The sequence below is a fragment of the Zasmidium cellare genome, assembly GCF_010093935.1.
Source record: "Zasmidium cellare ATCC 36951 unplaced genomic scaffold M409scaffold_28, whole genome shotgun sequence".
Classification (NCBI taxonomy): Eukaryota; Fungi; Ascomycota; class Dothideomycetes; order Mycosphaerellales; family Mycosphaerellaceae; genus Zasmidium; species Zasmidium cellare.
In genome coordinates, this window is record NW_022986972.1 from 74,983 (window position 1) to 91,614 (window position 16,632).

General features: G+C 53.8%; 6 protein-coding genes across 6 annotated transcripts; 2 read left to right on the plus strand and 4 right to left on the minus strand.

Annotated features, from left to right (window-relative positions):
- Positions 1 to 1,841: 1,841 nt before the first annotated feature.
- M409DRAFT_56983 (uncharacterized protein) lies at positions 1,842 to 4,250 on the minus strand (the record flags this gene model as incomplete). The annotated part of the gene is made up of 5 exons (XM_033813472.1): positions 1,842 to 2,792; positions 2,848 to 3,106; positions 3,158 to 3,760; positions 3,818 to 3,912; positions 4,170 to 4,250. 5 exons carry the CDS (start codon positions 4,248 to 4,250, stop codon positions 1,842 to 1,844), a joined length of 1,989 nt encoding a protein of 662 aa, XP_033664760.1.
- A 407-nt stretch (positions 4,251 to 4,657) lies between these two features.
- M409DRAFT_25647 (uncharacterized protein) lies at positions 4,658 to 8,329 on the minus strand (the record flags this gene model as incomplete). Its single annotated transcript, XM_033807782.1, has 2 exons — positions 4,658 to 8,265; positions 8,320 to 8,329. The coding sequence occupies 2 exons, from the start codon at positions 8,327 to 8,329 to the stop codon at positions 4,658 to 4,660; spliced, it is 3,618 nt and encodes a 1,205-aa protein (XP_033664761.1).
- A 1,676-nt stretch (positions 8,330 to 10,005) lies between these two features.
- M409DRAFT_25649 (uncharacterized protein) lies at positions 10,006 to 11,916 on the plus strand (the record flags this gene model as incomplete). Its single annotated transcript, XM_033807783.1, has 1 exon — positions 10,006 to 11,916. The coding sequence occupies one exon, from the start codon at positions 10,006 to 10,008 to the stop codon at positions 11,914 to 11,916; it is 1,911 nt and encodes a 636-aa protein (XP_033664762.1).
- A 72-nt stretch (positions 11,917 to 11,988) lies between these two features.
- M409DRAFT_25650 (uncharacterized protein) lies at positions 11,989 to 13,239 on the minus strand (the record flags this gene model as incomplete). Its single annotated transcript, XM_033807784.1, has 5 exons — positions 11,989 to 12,358; positions 12,392 to 12,459; positions 12,512 to 12,603; positions 12,665 to 12,996; positions 13,049 to 13,239. 5 exons carry the CDS (start codon positions 13,237 to 13,239, stop codon positions 11,989 to 11,991), a joined length of 1,053 nt encoding a protein of 350 aa, XP_033664763.1.
- Positions 13,240 to 13,518: 279 nt separating this feature from the next.
- M409DRAFT_37136 (carbohydrate-binding module family 13 protein) lies at positions 13,519 to 15,210 on the minus strand (the record flags this gene model as incomplete). The annotated part of the gene is made up of 2 exons (XM_033810678.1): positions 13,519 to 15,085; positions 15,134 to 15,210. The coding sequence occupies 2 exons, from the start codon at positions 15,208 to 15,210 to the stop codon at positions 13,519 to 13,521; spliced, it is 1,644 nt and encodes a 547-aa protein (XP_033664764.1).
- A 742-nt stretch (positions 15,211 to 15,952) lies between these two features.
- On the plus strand, positions 15,953 to 16,627 carry M409DRAFT_25652 (uncharacterized protein; the record flags this gene model as incomplete). The annotated part of the gene is made up of 1 exon (XM_033807785.1): positions 15,953 to 16,627. The coding sequence occupies one exon, from the start codon at positions 15,953 to 15,955 to the stop codon at positions 16,625 to 16,627; it is 675 nt and encodes a 224-aa protein (XP_033664765.1).
- Positions 16,628 to 16,632: the final 5 nt, after the last annotated feature.

Here is a 16,632-nt window from a genome sequence, read left to right on the forward strand (position 1 = left end):
TGCAAGAGGCGTCCGGGAGAGAAACGTATCGCGGGTGTTCAGGGGCGTGTTTCAACACACAGGCGGCTCTGCTAATTTCGGCTGCCCGGCGAATCACGAGCAGAGTCAAGTCGACACTAATGCATGAACCCAGCTATACTCTTCTCATTTCCTGTCAAATCGTTGGCTCTTGTTCCTGCAGCAGAGATTCGAAGTGGAGGAGGAGTTGTCGTCGTCACGCTCCGAAGAACTGTTCTTCTCGCTGTGGGCCAGGTGTACGCGTGCCTGTGAGGATGACGAATGGGGCTTGGGTCGATTTTTGTTTGGCTGGGCATCGACTCTGGAATGCTGCTGTGAACTCTTGTGAAAGCGCTTTCGGCACCACATGCGGTTCTCGAACGCCATCGACGTGACGGCTTGGGGACAGACTTGTGATTGTGCGATGCGTCGATGGCTGTTCCAATTCACACCAATCAACGCTGCCTACCCCATCTCTTGGACGTTGTACTTTAAAGTTAATGATCTAAAAACAAAGCCGCTTACCCGCCACACGCGATGAAACTGAATCGTTCATCCATCCCTCCCGTGCGGCTCCGTCTGCCGTGGTCGCGCTCCAGGAAAGACGTATAGGACGCGTATCCGGTTCGCGCGAGAAGTCGAACCATCAATTGCAGCAATCTTCACCACCAGCGCTCTCTGCTGGACTTCAATGATGTGCAATTTCGACAATCTTTGCTAGAGCGCTCGCCGCGCGGCTTGGGCAACGGAGCGAGATGAGGACTTGAGAATGACTTCGGCTCGGCGGACCACCTTTCGGGGTGGTGCCGTCCGCCAAGAGCACGAATCGACAACATTCGTGGGAGACCGTTGCTAGACGCTGATCGTTATAGGATCGGAAAATTTTCCATCACGTGAATATGGGAGGGAAAGGATGAAAAGCAGAGCACCAGTTGTAGATTCGGTGTGGTTGAGATGAGCATTGCAGATTGATTGATTGATTTCGTTGCGATATGGAAGATTTCGAAGGGAGATCCTCTTTCCCAGAGGGAACAGTGTACCTACTTCGCAACAGTCAGCATTCATCTTCAACCTCAACATCCGCGTCTCAGATCATCCTCGCAAGAGAGAAAAAAGTTCAGAAGTCCATTTAGATCATCGAAGCACAAAAGCGCTTCTGACATAAGAGGTACCAGAAAAATAGTAATAATGTAATGGAAATCATCATCGTAGTGCAGAAAGAAAACAAATTGTCTCGAACGTACCAAGTCTGCTCTTCAGCATCCCATGATACTGCTGATAAGTGGTAGGAAAAACTGTCAGGTTGCCATGCCACGGCCGGTGGACCAGGACCGCAGATGTCAGACGGTCGGCGGTGACGCGCGTGGCTGGAGGTGTATTATTCGTGCTGTCGGTGCACATGTGATGAGTAGTGGCGACGTGCAGACACCTGCCGGACAGAAAATTTCAGAGCATTTTCTTGCAGGTGCGTGATGTTCGGAGGTTGATGGCAAGAAGAAGAGGATGGATTTGGGGCAACAGAGTCTGCCGACGCCAAGAAGACCCACAGCTTTTTGTCGTGGCCAATCAGATCGCTTGATTTTTTGACTGCAACTTCACCTTCGTCCTGGAAGACAGACAATCACGAATCCTGTGGCGTATAGGCAATAATGGCGAGCAGGTGTGATAGTGGCATCAATATGGACGCTATGAGTACACAATTTCATGATGAATGAGCAATAATTCATTCCTGCAGGAGAGACAGTCCAACAAACCAAAGCTGCCAACCTAAGCGCTGTACCAGCACATTCATTTCGAATTTGACCAATACATGTACTTCCTGCAACCACTATCTTTCCTGATCACTACTGCCTGGTCAAGTTTGCAAAGACCGTCAACTTCTCCACATCCAATCCCTTGCCATCAGCATCTCCCACTTTGGCAGCTGCGACTTCAACTTCAATTCTATTCACGCCAGCCGCCAGACTGCCCTCGTATACATGCGTGCGTTTGCCGGTGTCGGCGTGAAACTGCGTATCCCGCTGCGTGAGCCGGCTCCCGTTGACGGTGACAAACAGTTTGTATGCGCGGCCCATTGAAAGGTCGCGTGAGATGGTGGGGGAGATTTGCAGGTAGTAATGCGTCGAGGGTAAGGTGATGGTCGTACTTTGTTGCGACAATGAAGAGTGCGGCGGAATGGCAATGCTGTACGGTTTCGGCAGCTTAAGCCAAGGATGCGTCGAGATGGTGACCGCTGGCAGCAGCGCTTCTGATACGGGATACGGTCGAATGGCTGTTGGTGGAAGTGCTGCCGGCGCGGTGTAATGGTAGCTGTTGGTCTGATACCCGTTTTGAGTAGGTGCTGGATACGGGCTTCCACTTGGTGGACGTGTCAGCGGCGGTGGCATCATGCCGTTGGTGTACGGCTGTACTGCAGGCGCGTAAGTCACCGGCGCAGGCGACAGTGCTGCAAGTTTCTCATTCTTCACACCGGCCACTGGCGGACTTCCTGCTTGAGTGCTGATCGGTGGTCTGATTCCGTTGGTCATCGGTGAAGCTGCTGGCGGTCTTCCATTCATGTCGGGCTGCTGGCGGTGTTGGGTCTGTTGGCCATTTACACCAGCTTGGACCATCAAGCGCTGGCGAGCAAGTGCTTCGTTGTCAACGCTGACGCCAGGGGTTGGAGAATTACGGTGTTGTGATAAGTTGAGTGTGATGCCTGACTTTGCGGGCTTGGGGCCACCGAGTTTGATGCGTGCTGCTGCGGGCTCCTCGACTTTCTCTCTGGCGTCTGCCAGGATCTTCTTGAAATGCCCCTGCTGCTGTCTTAGCACGGGACTGTCACGTAGATGATGCATCACCAGGGCTTACCTCAAATTCGCCGGCAAGGTCGTACATCTCGCTGCCGTCCTCATTGAAGTCTCTCGCGTTGCGCCAGATGAAGCTAACCTCATCCTCAAAGGCATCCCAAGTCTTGAAGTCGGTGATACCGGTAGGCGGTGCGCGTCCGTGGATTCCCTTGATGCGCTTTTGTACTCCTTTCAGAGATACAGGATGCTTGATTGTCTTGTAATAGTCTTCGAGCTTGCGTGACGGCAGATTGACGAATGGCGTATAAATCTCAAGGCCCCTTCAGAATAGTTAGCAACCCCACAGACTCCCAATGAAAGTCTGAACTCACTCTTCATCGGTAAACCGTATGAGTTCAGCAATGATCATGTGCTGCGCATCCTGGAACGATTTGCCAGTAAAGTCCATGTTCTCATGCTCCACTTCATCGGCGTCGCCATCGCCATCAACATCATCCTTTGCACTGCTCGCAGCTACTGACGACTTTCGATCTGATGGGGGCTCGGAGGTTTTGGGTGCCGTAGACGGCCTTGGCTTGACACTCGCGTCCCTGCTCTTCGGCTCTTCTTTCACAGATTCGCTTCGGTGGGCATTGTTGGTGAGTGTAAGCTTGGGCTCCGCATAGGGAGTCGGGAAGGAGGTGTAGTTCGGGTCTTGCCTGTAGGCCGGATTATGGACTTTCATGAAGTTGTAGACCAGTTTGCGTATCCGTTCGGCATCTTCGTAGATCTCGCTCTTGGGGACGTTGTACTCCTTTGCATTTTGAATCATACGCTTGAGGTCGCTCTCCAGGGTTGTCACAGTCGGGTACGCGTTTTGCTTGAGCCTGTATTCGATCGTCTCCAATGCGACTGGCATTCGAACATGTTGATAGTAGTCGGGCAATTCGTCACGTGGTGGCAGCTCGAGAAACGCATCGGCAATGGCGCGGCCGCTGGGATGAGTGTCAGTCTGCGGCAGCAGCAAGTGCAGGAGACGTGCAATAACTTACTGCTTGTCCGTTGCATTGTTCAAGGCCGCGAGGACCTTTCGGCCCACGACCTGAACGGCGGACGGGCCATCTTGCGTCGGCGCGGGCTGGGAATTCTGTGCAGCGGCGCATCAGAGTCAGTAACGGCTTCGGCAACAAGGCAGATGCAGTCGGTGAGAGGTGGTGGGAGGCGTGAGAAGCGGCTTATGACGGTGCTAGGAGAGAGACCATGCTCGACCCTCCCGTCTCCAAGCTCTCTTCCTCTTCCAACAACGCCAGTCGCGCAACAGCTTCACGCACTTCCTCGACACCTCGACCGCATCGGCGACTCTCGCATATGCAGCGCGACAAATACCAAGTGAGCGCGACGTACCAGAAGTTTGATTTTCTTCGATGCGCTTCCTCCTTCGCCAGCCGCCGGTACAGCGTTGGAGATCTTGCGCTTGCGCTCCATGTTCGGTGTGACGGCACAGTCGCCGTGCAAGATGGTCGGGAATCGCAACAGTAGGGACTGGGGATAATGCGCAGAGGATCTTGGGCGGGAGGTCGCAAAAGGACACAATCAGTGGGCACTCCACGAGTGTCAGGTCTCACTCGAGAGACTCCCACTTGGACGCGCCGACCGCCAAGCCGGATACTCCCGCGCCTCGTGCCTGAGGCATCACTTCACCACATCTCGAACTGTGTTATTTCTCTGCACTCTCAATATTTACAGCTTGCTTATTCACATTTCATACACGTTCTCGAGTACTGCTACGTAGTCTGCGCTTTTGACGCCAATCCCGCTGTTCAAGACACAAGTCCACCCTCACTGAGAAAACGCCAGGACCTTCTTCCAACTCCTTTTACATCTCAAATCCCTCAGAGCATGATCGTCAACTCGTTGCGCTTCAGCTTATCGTCCTCGACGCTTGGGTAGTACGGGACCATGGAATCCGAGTTGAATTGGTAGGCCTCGTTGTAGAGGCGCCAGTACGGCGTACGGACCTTGCGGGCTGGATGGAACAGGCCTGCCCAGACGTAGTTCATGACCGCACCGGTACCGACAGCCATTCGCACAGCGTCAATCGCCTCGATGACACGATCGATGACGTGAGGGCTGGTCTCGAACAGATTTGGGTACAGCAAGTTGAGCAGATGAAGCATGGCATCCTCGCAGCCGAGACCAACCACTCCCAGGGCAACGTGCTTGACGACGCTGGCGGCAGTCTGGCGATGGACCTGGTCTCGGTCGATCAAGGCGTCCTCGATGAGCGGGGTGACAGCATAGACGTAGTCTTTGCCCATCTCACCGATGTATTCGAAGAGGAAGGACAGCGCCTTGAGGACACCGTTCTGAACGTTCAGTTCTGGAACGCGATATTCGTTCATGAGCGCTGGCAAGACAGTGAATGGAGCGCAGGTCTCTGCCACGATGCCGATCGCCACAGCGGTGCAGACACGCGACTGACGCTCCTGGACACGAAGGTTGTTGAGGAGCGTAGCAAGCACATCCTGTGGTCCAATGGCCTTGGCGATGAAACCGAATGTGTTGTTGGCAGCACGTCGGATACCCTTCTTGTGCGCTTTGAGCATGTCGAGGAGCTCAAAGCAGATACGCATCCACTCACGTGCGTTGACGGATTCTGGTCCACGATCTGCAATACGACCCACGAGATCGATCGTGGTCTCTTGCACCTTCTCGTGTCTGTTCCTCAAAATTGGTGTAAGGCGTGGAAGCAGGTCTTTGATCGGCGGCTGCATGCTGCTGATACCGACCACGTTGACGATGCTCTTCATGGCACCGAGAATGCTGCCCAGTACCTCAGGATACTCCTCACCAAGATATTCGTAGAACACAGCACCGAGCTTGCCGAGTAACTGGTCCTCGTCGCACTGCTTCATGACGATGGCGATTCTGCTGACCAGATCGGCTGCTTGCTGGCGCACAGTGGCGGATTTGTTGTTCAACCGCCAGAGAATAGTGCTGACGATTTGTGGCAGATAAGGCTTGCATCGCGTTCCCAAAGAGTTGACGATCGTTGCGAAACCGCTCAGCAAGACCTGCTCCTCAACGCTCTGCTCTTGGAACGCATGTAGAATGCCGTCTACGAGGCGTTCTTCCAGTCGCTCGTTGATATCAGCTGCGCCTTGAGCAGCCACGATCTTCTCGATGGTCTCCACTGTCATCTTCCGGTAGGGCTCGCTCTCGTCTTTGAGGTTCACGACGAGTCTCTCGACCAACTCGCCGACGCCGATCTTTGAGCCAAGATCCACCGTAGTCTCTACAACCTGCTTGTAGTTGCGCTTGTCGATTGCCATACGCCGCACCCAGAAGTGCTTGAAGAAGTCATTGAGCAATGAGTCCCGCAGGTAGATTGGAGTGACACCCTTGGACTTGACGCACTGGCTGACGACCTTCAGCACGACCTTCTTCATCTCGTCGTCTGGACTCTGAAATTCACGAAGCAGGATCTCCATGATCTGACTGACGTAGTAGCTGCTGTACTCTTCGTCCATGAGTGGAATGACGAAGCCAACGGCCTTCAAGAAGCCAGCCAGGCCTTTTCCACGCTGCTTCCTCGCGCCGGTCCAGAGGGGGTTCAAGATCGGGTCGAATGCTTCGATACCATATGGAGCTGACGCTTCGGCAAGAGCTGCCATAGCAAGCGCGGTGACAGTTCTGACCTTTGTTTGCTCATCATTCAGGTTGTCGCCGATGCATTGTACGAGCCCGGTCAGGTGTGGAAGTACGGCGCAGCCCATGAGGATGGGAATCTGCTGGATGATCTTGACACCGGTATGACGAGCTTGCCATGACTTCTTGCTCTTGCAGACGGCCTTCAAGAATGGAAGAAGCGTGGGGATGCCCAAAGCAGACGCGACAACGGCGAAGGCTCTGGCTGTGGTGTTTCGGACATATTCGTCGACATGATCAATATCTGGTCGCATGGTGCTAATCATGTGGGCAAGACCGGCCGCCTTAGCAAGGTTGGAGATGATCTCGCGGCCTTCGACTCGGGCGTAGTAGTCTTGGTCGATAAGGAGTGGCTCGATAACTACCAGAATCTTGTGGGTGTAAGGCCGAACCAGATCATCGAGCTTGTACAGGACACGGTCAATGACCTTGACGAGCAAATGGCGCTCTTGATCCTCAAGACTCTTCTCCATCAGCAGCGGCAAGATCTGATCAAACAGCGGTCCTGCGCCAAAAGCACGAGCATTGTCCGTGATTTGACGCAATGCGGTCTTCCTCATGGGTGGAGTACCGTTCTTGACTTTGAGCAGCAGGCGCATGATCTTTCGCTTCTTAAGCTCATCGACGCTCATCTCATTCTCATCCGCGCCATCGACAAGCTTGCCGAAATAGGCCATGTCCTCGGCCTTGAAGAACTGGAGATCGCCCACGCCCGGAATATCGGATGGAAGCTGCTTGCCCATGGATCGAGCGTCCACAGGCTCTTGCATCATGAATCCTCCGGTTTTCGCAGGAGTAGCGGCCGGGGCGATTCTACGTGCTGGGGCTTGTGACGGTTCAAATCCTGGCGGTGGGTCGACGATCTTGTAGCCTTCCTTTGGGAGCATCTCGTCGAGCTCTTCGTCGGAAAGCGGTGCATTTCGGCCAGAGATATCCGTCCCAAAGCTGAAAGTAGGTTGTACTGGTCTTGGTGTAGCCTCTGGAGCTGCGACTGGGGTTGGTGCGCTTCCGCTGTCGACCATATCCCAGCGGGACTTTTGTGGTGCTGCTGGCTTTCCATTCGGTGCGGGCGTTGTGTCCCATCTGGATTTCTTCGAAGCAGCCTCACCATTTGCAGCATGTCCGTTGGCCACGGTTCCGTTGGCCCCGTTCGCGACAGCATCACCGTTGGTGTCCGCTCCACTGTCCCATCGTCTCTTCTTGGTCTTCTTCTTCTCTTCAGCTGGCGGGGTACCATCTTTGAGGAGAGCCTTGTGCTCGACGCCATCCATCTCATCATCTTCACCGTTCATCATTGTCTCCTTTTCTTTCTCTTCGACGAGCTTCTGCACTCGGGCCTCCTCTCGCTCCAAATCACGCTGTTGCATAACCTCACGATAAGACTTCTCGCCATCTCCATCCAAACCCCGCTTGAACCGCTGCTTTTGATAGTCCGTCTCTCTGTTCGCAATCTGCGCTTGCTTCTCCCTGCTCCGCAAGATGTCCGCCTCCGCCGTCTCTCCGTGCGCCCACTCACCTATTTGTGCGGCCGTAGCCGTGTACTGTCCCACCAGTCTTCCATCTTCCCCGTCGTCGTCGGCATCCTGCATGTCTTCATCGTCGTCAACGGCGATGGAGGTATTGTAGCCCGCAAATCTGTCGCGGGAGTCATCGCCGTAGAGGTCCTTGTCGAAGTTCTCGGTCAGAGAGGCCTTGTCGGAGTTAGTGCGCTGGCTGGTAGCGTCTTTGATGCCGTTCTTCCCTGAGGCCACGTTGCGCTCCAGCTGTGCTTGGCGCACTTTCTGGAAATCCGCTGCCAAACTCGTGTCAGTAGCTGTGCGCATGGACTTGAGCCTGCGAGTCTTACCGTCGGACATGGCGGCGGCCTTCCCGAACGAGCGGATGCTAATTTTTGTGAGCTTCGTGAACGGTAGGTGTTGACATGCGCTACCTTGCCGTATGCCGCCTCGTCGCGGTGAGAGTGTTGTTTGTGGTCTTGTGGCGGAGAGGTCGCGAGCAACAACTTCATGTTCGAACGAAGTAAGGTAAATTAGATTAAGGTTTGAGCTAGTCAAGCCACGTGACCGTTCGAGCCTAAAGCGCCGTCTCCATCAATATTTGATGACCATCTTTCACATCACCAACTACGGCAACATTCTCACTTACCCCCACTACAACGCATTTCGTGGTCCCTCAGATAGTGGACGACCTCTATCCTGTCGTTCGCCACAGCAAGCTGGAGCGCCGTCTGATGCTTGTTACCAGACAACATTGTTCCATCCGCCCCGGACTCTACCAGCAATTTGACGACCTCCAGATGTCCTGCCTCAGACGAAATCCCAAGGGCCGTGTGGCCTAAATAATAGCCCCCCGCGGCGTTTGGATCTGCCCCAACATGCAAGAATCGCCGGACAAGACCAACATGTCCAATGGAGGCTGCTGCTTGCAAAGCTGTGAGGCCTGCGTACTTAGCAGCCGGAGCATTTACATCGGCTCCTAAAGAGAGAAGCATTTCTACCATTTGAACATGGCCACCTAAAGCCGCAGCTTGTAGAGCTGTGCGTCCTCGATGCTGAGCCGTTGGACCATTGACTCGGCCGCCCTCCTCCAAGGATTCTGCTGCTGCTTGAAGAGGTGTGCGCCCCATGTAACGGTGAGGGGTGAGGTTCACGTCCGCTCCAGCTGATATCAGTCGATCTACGACTGCTTCCTGTCCAGCGCCAGCAGCCACCGAAAGCGCCGCTCTGCCCCCGTTGTTACCTCCAGGAGCGTCCACTTCGACTCCAGCTTCCAGCAGCGTATCGACAATTGCAATATGACCTTGCTGTGATGCTGCTTGCAAGGCAGTTTTCCCGTAATAGCCGGTCGGTAGCTCATTGGGACTGGCGCCTTGATTGAGAAGGTCTAAGACTCTTACCAAGTCTCCTTCAGAACTAGCAAGCTGAAGCGGTGTCCAGACATCTCCCTCGTCAGGGGCGTCTTCTTCTTCCTCAAGCATGAGATGCGGGATGCAGTGCCCCACTTGAATGCCGAATAGCACCGAGTCGTTCGTGGCATACGCCTGCCGGGAACTTGGGTGAGATCTGATTTTCGTTTTCAGCCTTGCGATGGTATGGTGTGCTTCTAAAGTTTGGAAACATCTCCAAGGACGGTGATCGATCCTTCAGGTCTCTAGATGTCGCGGGGCCTCTTATCAATGGAGCTTAGCTGGAGCTCGCCTGCAGGTGCCAGTCGTACTTCAACGACTCAACTAAAGAGAATCCTCTCACCTCACATCCTCTGCAGCTGCCGAACGCAACGATCAAGAGCCAAGCTCTCCTCTCGGTACTTCGAGATTGGCTTTAAAGCGCAATGTTTGAATGGCCGGCTTGATCGACGCACCGCCTGCAGATGGTGACACCAAGACCAAGCTCAGCCGCACTCACAGCCTACCAAAGATGTATGTTGGGACACAGTACATAATGACAACACTTCGCACTCTCGCGAACAGCTTGTCCAGAACTATAGCGTTTACAACCCCGTGCTCTGAACGACACCCATTTCAACCGCCATCATGGGCTATCCTTACGTTCCACTGGATGCCAACAACACGCAGATAAGGACGTTGACCATCGAGCCGAGCGAAACCCATGACTCCAAGATCCACTGTTCAATCAATACCGTCAGTCTCTCATCTGACATTGCCGAATATGAAGCCCTTTCCTATGTCTGGGGTGCTTCCAAAGGAACCGTCCCTGTGACCATCGACGGCCATCAGTCTCAAGTCACGCGAAATCTGCGCACTGCACTGCGGTATCTTAGAAAACCCCGCGAGCCTCGCACGCTCTGGGTCGATGCCGTGTGCATCAATCAAAACGATGTACAGGAGAGGAATGTTCAGGTGCGACGGATGGGTCAGATCTACTCTCAAGCATCAGGTGTACTCATCTGGCTCGGAGACGGAGATGCAGATGTCGAGCGTACCATGGCCAAACTGCAGGCACCGGATGCCTTGGAAGACAAACGGTACGACAACTTTCCTCAAGACATAGCGCACGGCATTAAGAAGCTGCTGCACAAACCCTGGTGGCATCGTGTCTGGACTATCCAAGAGCTGATCTTGTCCACCGCGGATCCATTGGTAGGCTGTGGCCACACTTGGCTCGAATGGGAGAAGTTGTACAAGGCCATTCTCGATTACACGACCACCATGATGGATGGCAAGGAGGGCATGATCATGGATGAAAATTCCTCTTGGGTCACTACGTCTCACGATCTCAACAGACACATTCTTCTGAGAACGCAGTGGAAAGAGCGTGAACACCTTGACCGACGTCGAGCAACCGCATCGGAAATCGTCGAACGGACACGAGGGTACCAGTGTACCGACAAGCGCGACCAAATCTATGGAGTTCGAGATCTCATCTGTGACGAGGAAAAGGCCTTCTTCTCGCACCCTGATTACGAGAAGTCCGTGTCCGAAGTGTATCAACAAGCAATGGTGGCCATGTTCACAAGCAAGAAGAATCTGACATTCCTCATTCACGCCGTTCAAAGCGGCGAAGATCGTGATCAAAAGCTGCCCTCCTGGTGTGCCGATTTCTCGCAGAGGATCTGGGATTCGGGCACATACGGGAACATAAATGGCTTCCCGGTGGACGGCAATGAGGATGAAGAAGCCCACAGACAAACAGATCTCTTCTTCTCGCACGATCCTGGTGCGAGATCTTTGAAAGTCCGAGCATCTTTTCTAGGCAATATCATCGCAGCAAGACCTCTAATCCCGCAGGTTGCATGGAACCAACACGGCGTTGTAGCAGCAATGACTTGTCCAGACGAGATCGCCCTTCTGCCGCGGGAGGAGGCAGGAAAGCTGTGGGTGTTCACGAACTTCGTCAAAGAGGTCCTTCGGATGAGTGCGATAGCGTTCAAGGTGTGGCAGAATCGATTTGGTTCCGAGAAAGCAAAGCAAAAGCTGGCGGACGGGGAAGTGTGGAAAATCGCTTTTGGCGGTCACTTGCTGTTCACCATTGTCGACGCTGCCTGTGCTAGAGCCGGTGTCGAACAAGTGACTGGAGATGATCGTCCGTACGAATACTGGAACGTCGAGTCGTTCATCCGGGAGAGCTGCCCCTGGTACGCGAAGACTCTTCAAGACATGGGCCTATACCAACCCGGCCACGACTGGCCCCGAAGCGAAGTACTCAAACGAGCACTGTGGGAGACTCTACTTGTCGTGGTGCAGATGAACTATGACAGTTGGTGGTCTGCTACGGACTCTGGATATATCACGAGAGCAAGTCGCCGAGTCAGAGAAAACGATGTTCTCTGTGAGATCTCTGGATGCAGAAAGCCCATGCTTCTACGACCACGGGATGACGGCGCATTTGAGCTCGTATGTCTGGCTGAGTCGGAAGAATCCCATCAGGATCACTACCGTACACACCTTGAGGAGACCGCTGCAACGGAGATCATCCTGAAGTGATCTTCAGCTTGTCTAGGAAGACATAGCCCAGGACATGAGCAACCCCACAGACGCCATGCCATTATCTGGACTTCACGGCGCCACCGTCTTGACACCACGCCTTGCCACCGCTTTCGACGTCCCCTGCCAGTCATCCGCATCCACTCCAGCATTTTCAGCATCACCCGGGTCCTTCGGGGGATACAGCTGAGCCACACGCGCCGTGTCTCCTTCACTCGGACCCGCTTGGGCTTTATCCTTCATACCACCCATATAAAGCTTATACCGCTTTCCAGCATTTGGATTCTTCTCGCCCTGAGGATGGCCGAGCAGGACTGGCTTGCCGAAAGAATTGTCAGTGGGAGGAAGCTCCTTGCCGCCATCGTAGGAGCCGTAGATCATGATGGAGTCTGGGTCGAATTTTTTGCTCCACGCGTTCTGGCCGATGAGTCCCTGGTCCTCACTGGGGAGGTATGCTCAAGCTGTGAAGCCGTACTTTCGGGCGATGGAGCGGGATTTGCAGGCTTGGTCGATGGTATCGGGCGGTTGGATTTTCGCTTTGGCCTGAAAAGGGGTTAGTGAGTGCCTTCGAACCCCTGGAATGGATGATACAGACCTCATCATAATCTTGAAGGTTCTCGCAATAAAACCACACATACTCAGAAGCATCAGGCCGAGCATGCTCGTGCTCGAGACCAATGGCGTGTCCTGCAGACCCCCTGATGATTAGAACCATCCCAACAACACATTCACTACAAGCCACACTCACCCAACTCATGCGCCATAACCAACACATCCTGCGGATGCGGACTCCTCTTCGCAACATCGGGAAACGCCACATCAAACTTCATCGTATGCCTCCCCGGCTCCGTCTGTCCCTCCAGCCCCCAATACCCCTGCGTCGTCAACCCACCCGACGCCGACCCCGTGATATCCTCAATGTACAACGCATCGTCGCGGACCACCTTCCCACCGCAGATATTGGGGCCATTAGCCTGGTCCGGGAGGATTTGAAGGGCGCTGGTCTGGAATGCAAAGTCCCATTTCTCTATGGCTTTCGCGAGGATGGTCTGAAGGGAGTCTTTGTCGGATTGTTTGACCCTGGCTGTTGGTTAGCACGAGTGGTTAAGGGGGAGGTGGACTGGGGAAGTACCAGCAGTAGCGGACTGGTTGGACGCCTTCTTGGATCACGGGCCAGGCGTTGTTGGTCTTGGGTTCGTCGCCTGTTGGGTTTCCTACGCTGTACCATCTTGTTTCGAGGGAGTTGTTCCGTGGTTGTGGACACCCAAGAGCATGCCCGAAGACCCCTAGCATCAGCCAGCTCAGTAGAGCAGAGTGATGCATGATCGTCGTCGATATGCTGTAAGATGAGTGACCAGTCTTCTCGCGAGCCTGGATGTGTCGCTCAGTGTAGCTCAGCTCGAGCGAACGTAGTTGTATGAAACTCACCACGGAGTGGATGTCCTGTAGCTCAAGCACTTACACGTCGCAACGCGGCACTCACCTGCTGCTGTTAGTCATGTGAAAAGCAGTGTGGTCAGCCTCGTGACAGGCAACACATCTGATTCAATAGCCCTCAAATGTAGAGCACTACTTTCTCTTGGTAAGGAGTTTCACGATCCCTTACAACTGCCACCCCGAAGGAATATCAAAGACCTGACTATCCTCCAACCGTCCACATGCCTGAACCACCACGCTGCCATCACTCCCCTCCGTAAGACAACTATTCGAGTTCGCCGTACTCCGAATGTTCCCGGTACGATCATACTTCCACTGAGAACCGCCACGGCAAGGACCCAACGTAGCCTGGCCCCCAGAGGGTGCGAGACACTCATTACTGTTGGAAAGGGGTTTGATCGTAGCGCCATTCTTCCCAACTCGCCACACCTGTCCGTCCGAGGCGTCACAGGTCGTCCAGCTGAGTTTCCCATTACGGGACGTGAGACAGTGGAACGAGTCTGCGTTGAAGATGATTCCCGTTGGGGTCCACAATGATCCAGCAGAAGACGAGCCGTAAGGTCTTGGACCCTGCCTCGCACTGATGCGGTACGATGCCGTGCCGTGAGAAGGGACAGTAGCTTTAATCGCGGCATTTCGCCCCTGAGCACTCAGCGAGGAGACCTTTCCAGTCCAGAGATCTTTGACTTGGAGGTTGGAACCAGGGCCAGGCCACCAGCCGCGTTGCGAGGAGCCTGCGTATCCGATTCTTGACAGCGGGACTTCAATGGTGCCGGTGCTGCTGCCGTTGTTCAGGATTGTAACCAGGCGGTCTCCGTTGGAGAGAGACTTCGCCAGCACGTCCCATGTTCCGTCGTGCGAGACCAGAGTGGCTTGTAAGGCGAGTTTGTCCTGGTCTACGGCGATGAAGTTCTCGTTGGTGAGGTATTCGATAGTCTCCTCGGGGAGATCGGGGATGTACGCGCTGATAATCAACGGCGCGGAGAGTGATGACCAGAGGGCGAAGTGGCTCTTCTTCTCCTCGAATGTCAATTCCGGCTCATCAGCAATTAAGAAGTCCGGGTCGTTGTAGTATCCGACACCCTGCTCTCGAGCAAGTCTCACTTCTTGATCATAGTTCGCCATAACACTGTTCCAAGGTCGCTTGCTGCTTTTGTGGACAACAACATCCTGGCTATGCCTAGCAAGCTCTCCATAGACCGGAACCCAGTCCATAACCGTATACCAATCGGTCAAGTTATCCTCACCAGCGAAGTATGCGGGAGCCGACTCGGAGAAGATAAGTGGATTCTCAGAATGACTGAAGATATCATGCCAATGTGAGTAGATCTCCTGATAACGCTCCTCATCAGACTGTCCTGGCTTAGGGTAGACATTACATCCATCCAGCTTGAGGTAATCAATGCCCCAAGAAGCGAACGTCTTTGCGTCAATCTCCTCGTAGCCGAGTGATCCAGGATAGCCACCACAAGTCTCATTGCCAGCATCCGAATAGATGCCAAAGTGAAAGCCGCGTTGCTTTAGATAGTTGCCCAACCAAGGCAGCCCATTGGGGAAGAGTGTCTCGTTCCATTGCAAGCTCCCATTCTGAGCACGCTCGTAAAGAGGCCAGCAGTCATCGATGTTGACGCGGTCGTAGCCAGCTTTGAGGAGACCTCTTGAGACCATTGCGTCTGCTGTTTCTGTGAAGAGGGTTTGGTTTAAGTCGCATTCAAATCTGGCCCAGTTGTTGCTGCGGAAGGTCAGCTCATGTATGGAAATCATAGTGGAAGACACTGACAATCCCATCGGAGGAGTCGGCAAGAGCTGAGGATTCTCCAGCGACGCAAAGGCTTGTTGAACAGGCAACACAGCCATTGCTACTACGGTCAAGAAAGACATGTTCGGGACAGTACGAAAGACCATTCGATAACTCTGCTCTTCTACAAAACTGTTGAAAGAAAGGTCTTCAAATACCAAGTATCCGAAACCATCGGCGAGAACAGCGACATGAAAACCGGGATCAGTTTTAACACTTAACATTCTCCTCATGCCTCGTCGACATACAACCCAAATCCTTCGTCCATCTCAAAGGTCCTCTTCTTTTCTTGCCCGGCGTACGTACAAACTCAATTCCTTGGCCGCCGTCTGCATTCGGCAAGCAAACAAATGGTTACGGGCAAATCGGGTCAAGATCGATGCGGAGACGATGTCGGAGTAACATTCGTTATCATGAGTGTAGGAGGGAGAGTATGTAACGGTTGCTTCTGAGGAAGTGGAGATGGGGTCATTGTTGGTCAGAGAAGTCGTGGGGAGATTCGAAGGAGCGGGCCAGAAGTTTTGGTGCGGTCGACGACATGTCTTCTCTTGTTTCCAGAGGAAGCGGTGTCGTGCTTGTCTTGAGACACGACTATGTTGCTAGGAGAGACTGAACAAGTAAGCAAAGTCTTGAAGACAGCAGAGGTCCTTTTGATCTGCCTTCAAACCTACCCGAGGCCAACGAGTTGCGTGATGAACCGCATGAACTCTCTTTCCAATCAAGCTCCCTCATAACACATACCAGCTCTCATACACTGTGCTCATCACCTTTACCTGTATCAAACTCTCATTACTATCAGCAATGTCAACACCATCAGCAACATCCACAGCCCTCATAACCTACGAACTCCTCGAACGCATCCTCCTGCACACCCCCATCCACACCCTCTTCACAACCCGCCGCGTCTCCAAAACCTGGCTCTCACTCCTCAACCGCTCCCTCCCCCTCCAACAAGCCATGTTCCTCGTCCCTTCCGCTCCAGCAATCAGCCCAACAGAGAGCACATACAACGACCACTCAGGCCGCACGCGCACAATCTACCCCTCGCAACCCCTCCAACTAAATCCCAGCGGCGATATCATCGGCTTGGTAAACCAACCTGCGGGAAGAGGCCACAGAGCGCCCCTTGTGACCTTCGGCCTCTCCGACCAGAACCTGTTCCTGGAGTTTGAGATCGAAGGCATTCCCATCTACGACGAGAAGCTCTTGGCTGAGGAGGCGTCGTGGAGGGGGATGCTGGTCACGCAGCCGCCGATTACGGCGGTGCATTTCCGGCTCATCAGACGTGATCCGCGGAGAGGCGTGATGACGATCTTCAATCCAAAAGGGGTGACGTTTGGGGATTTGCAAGACATGTCGGGGGAGTTTAAGAGGGGGTTTGAGAGGCCCGGGGAGGATAAGGAGGTCAGGTATGAGGGGTTGAGTTTTTGTTTGTTTCATCCTTTTACGGAGGATCAGATGGAGGAGGCGTGGTGAGAGGA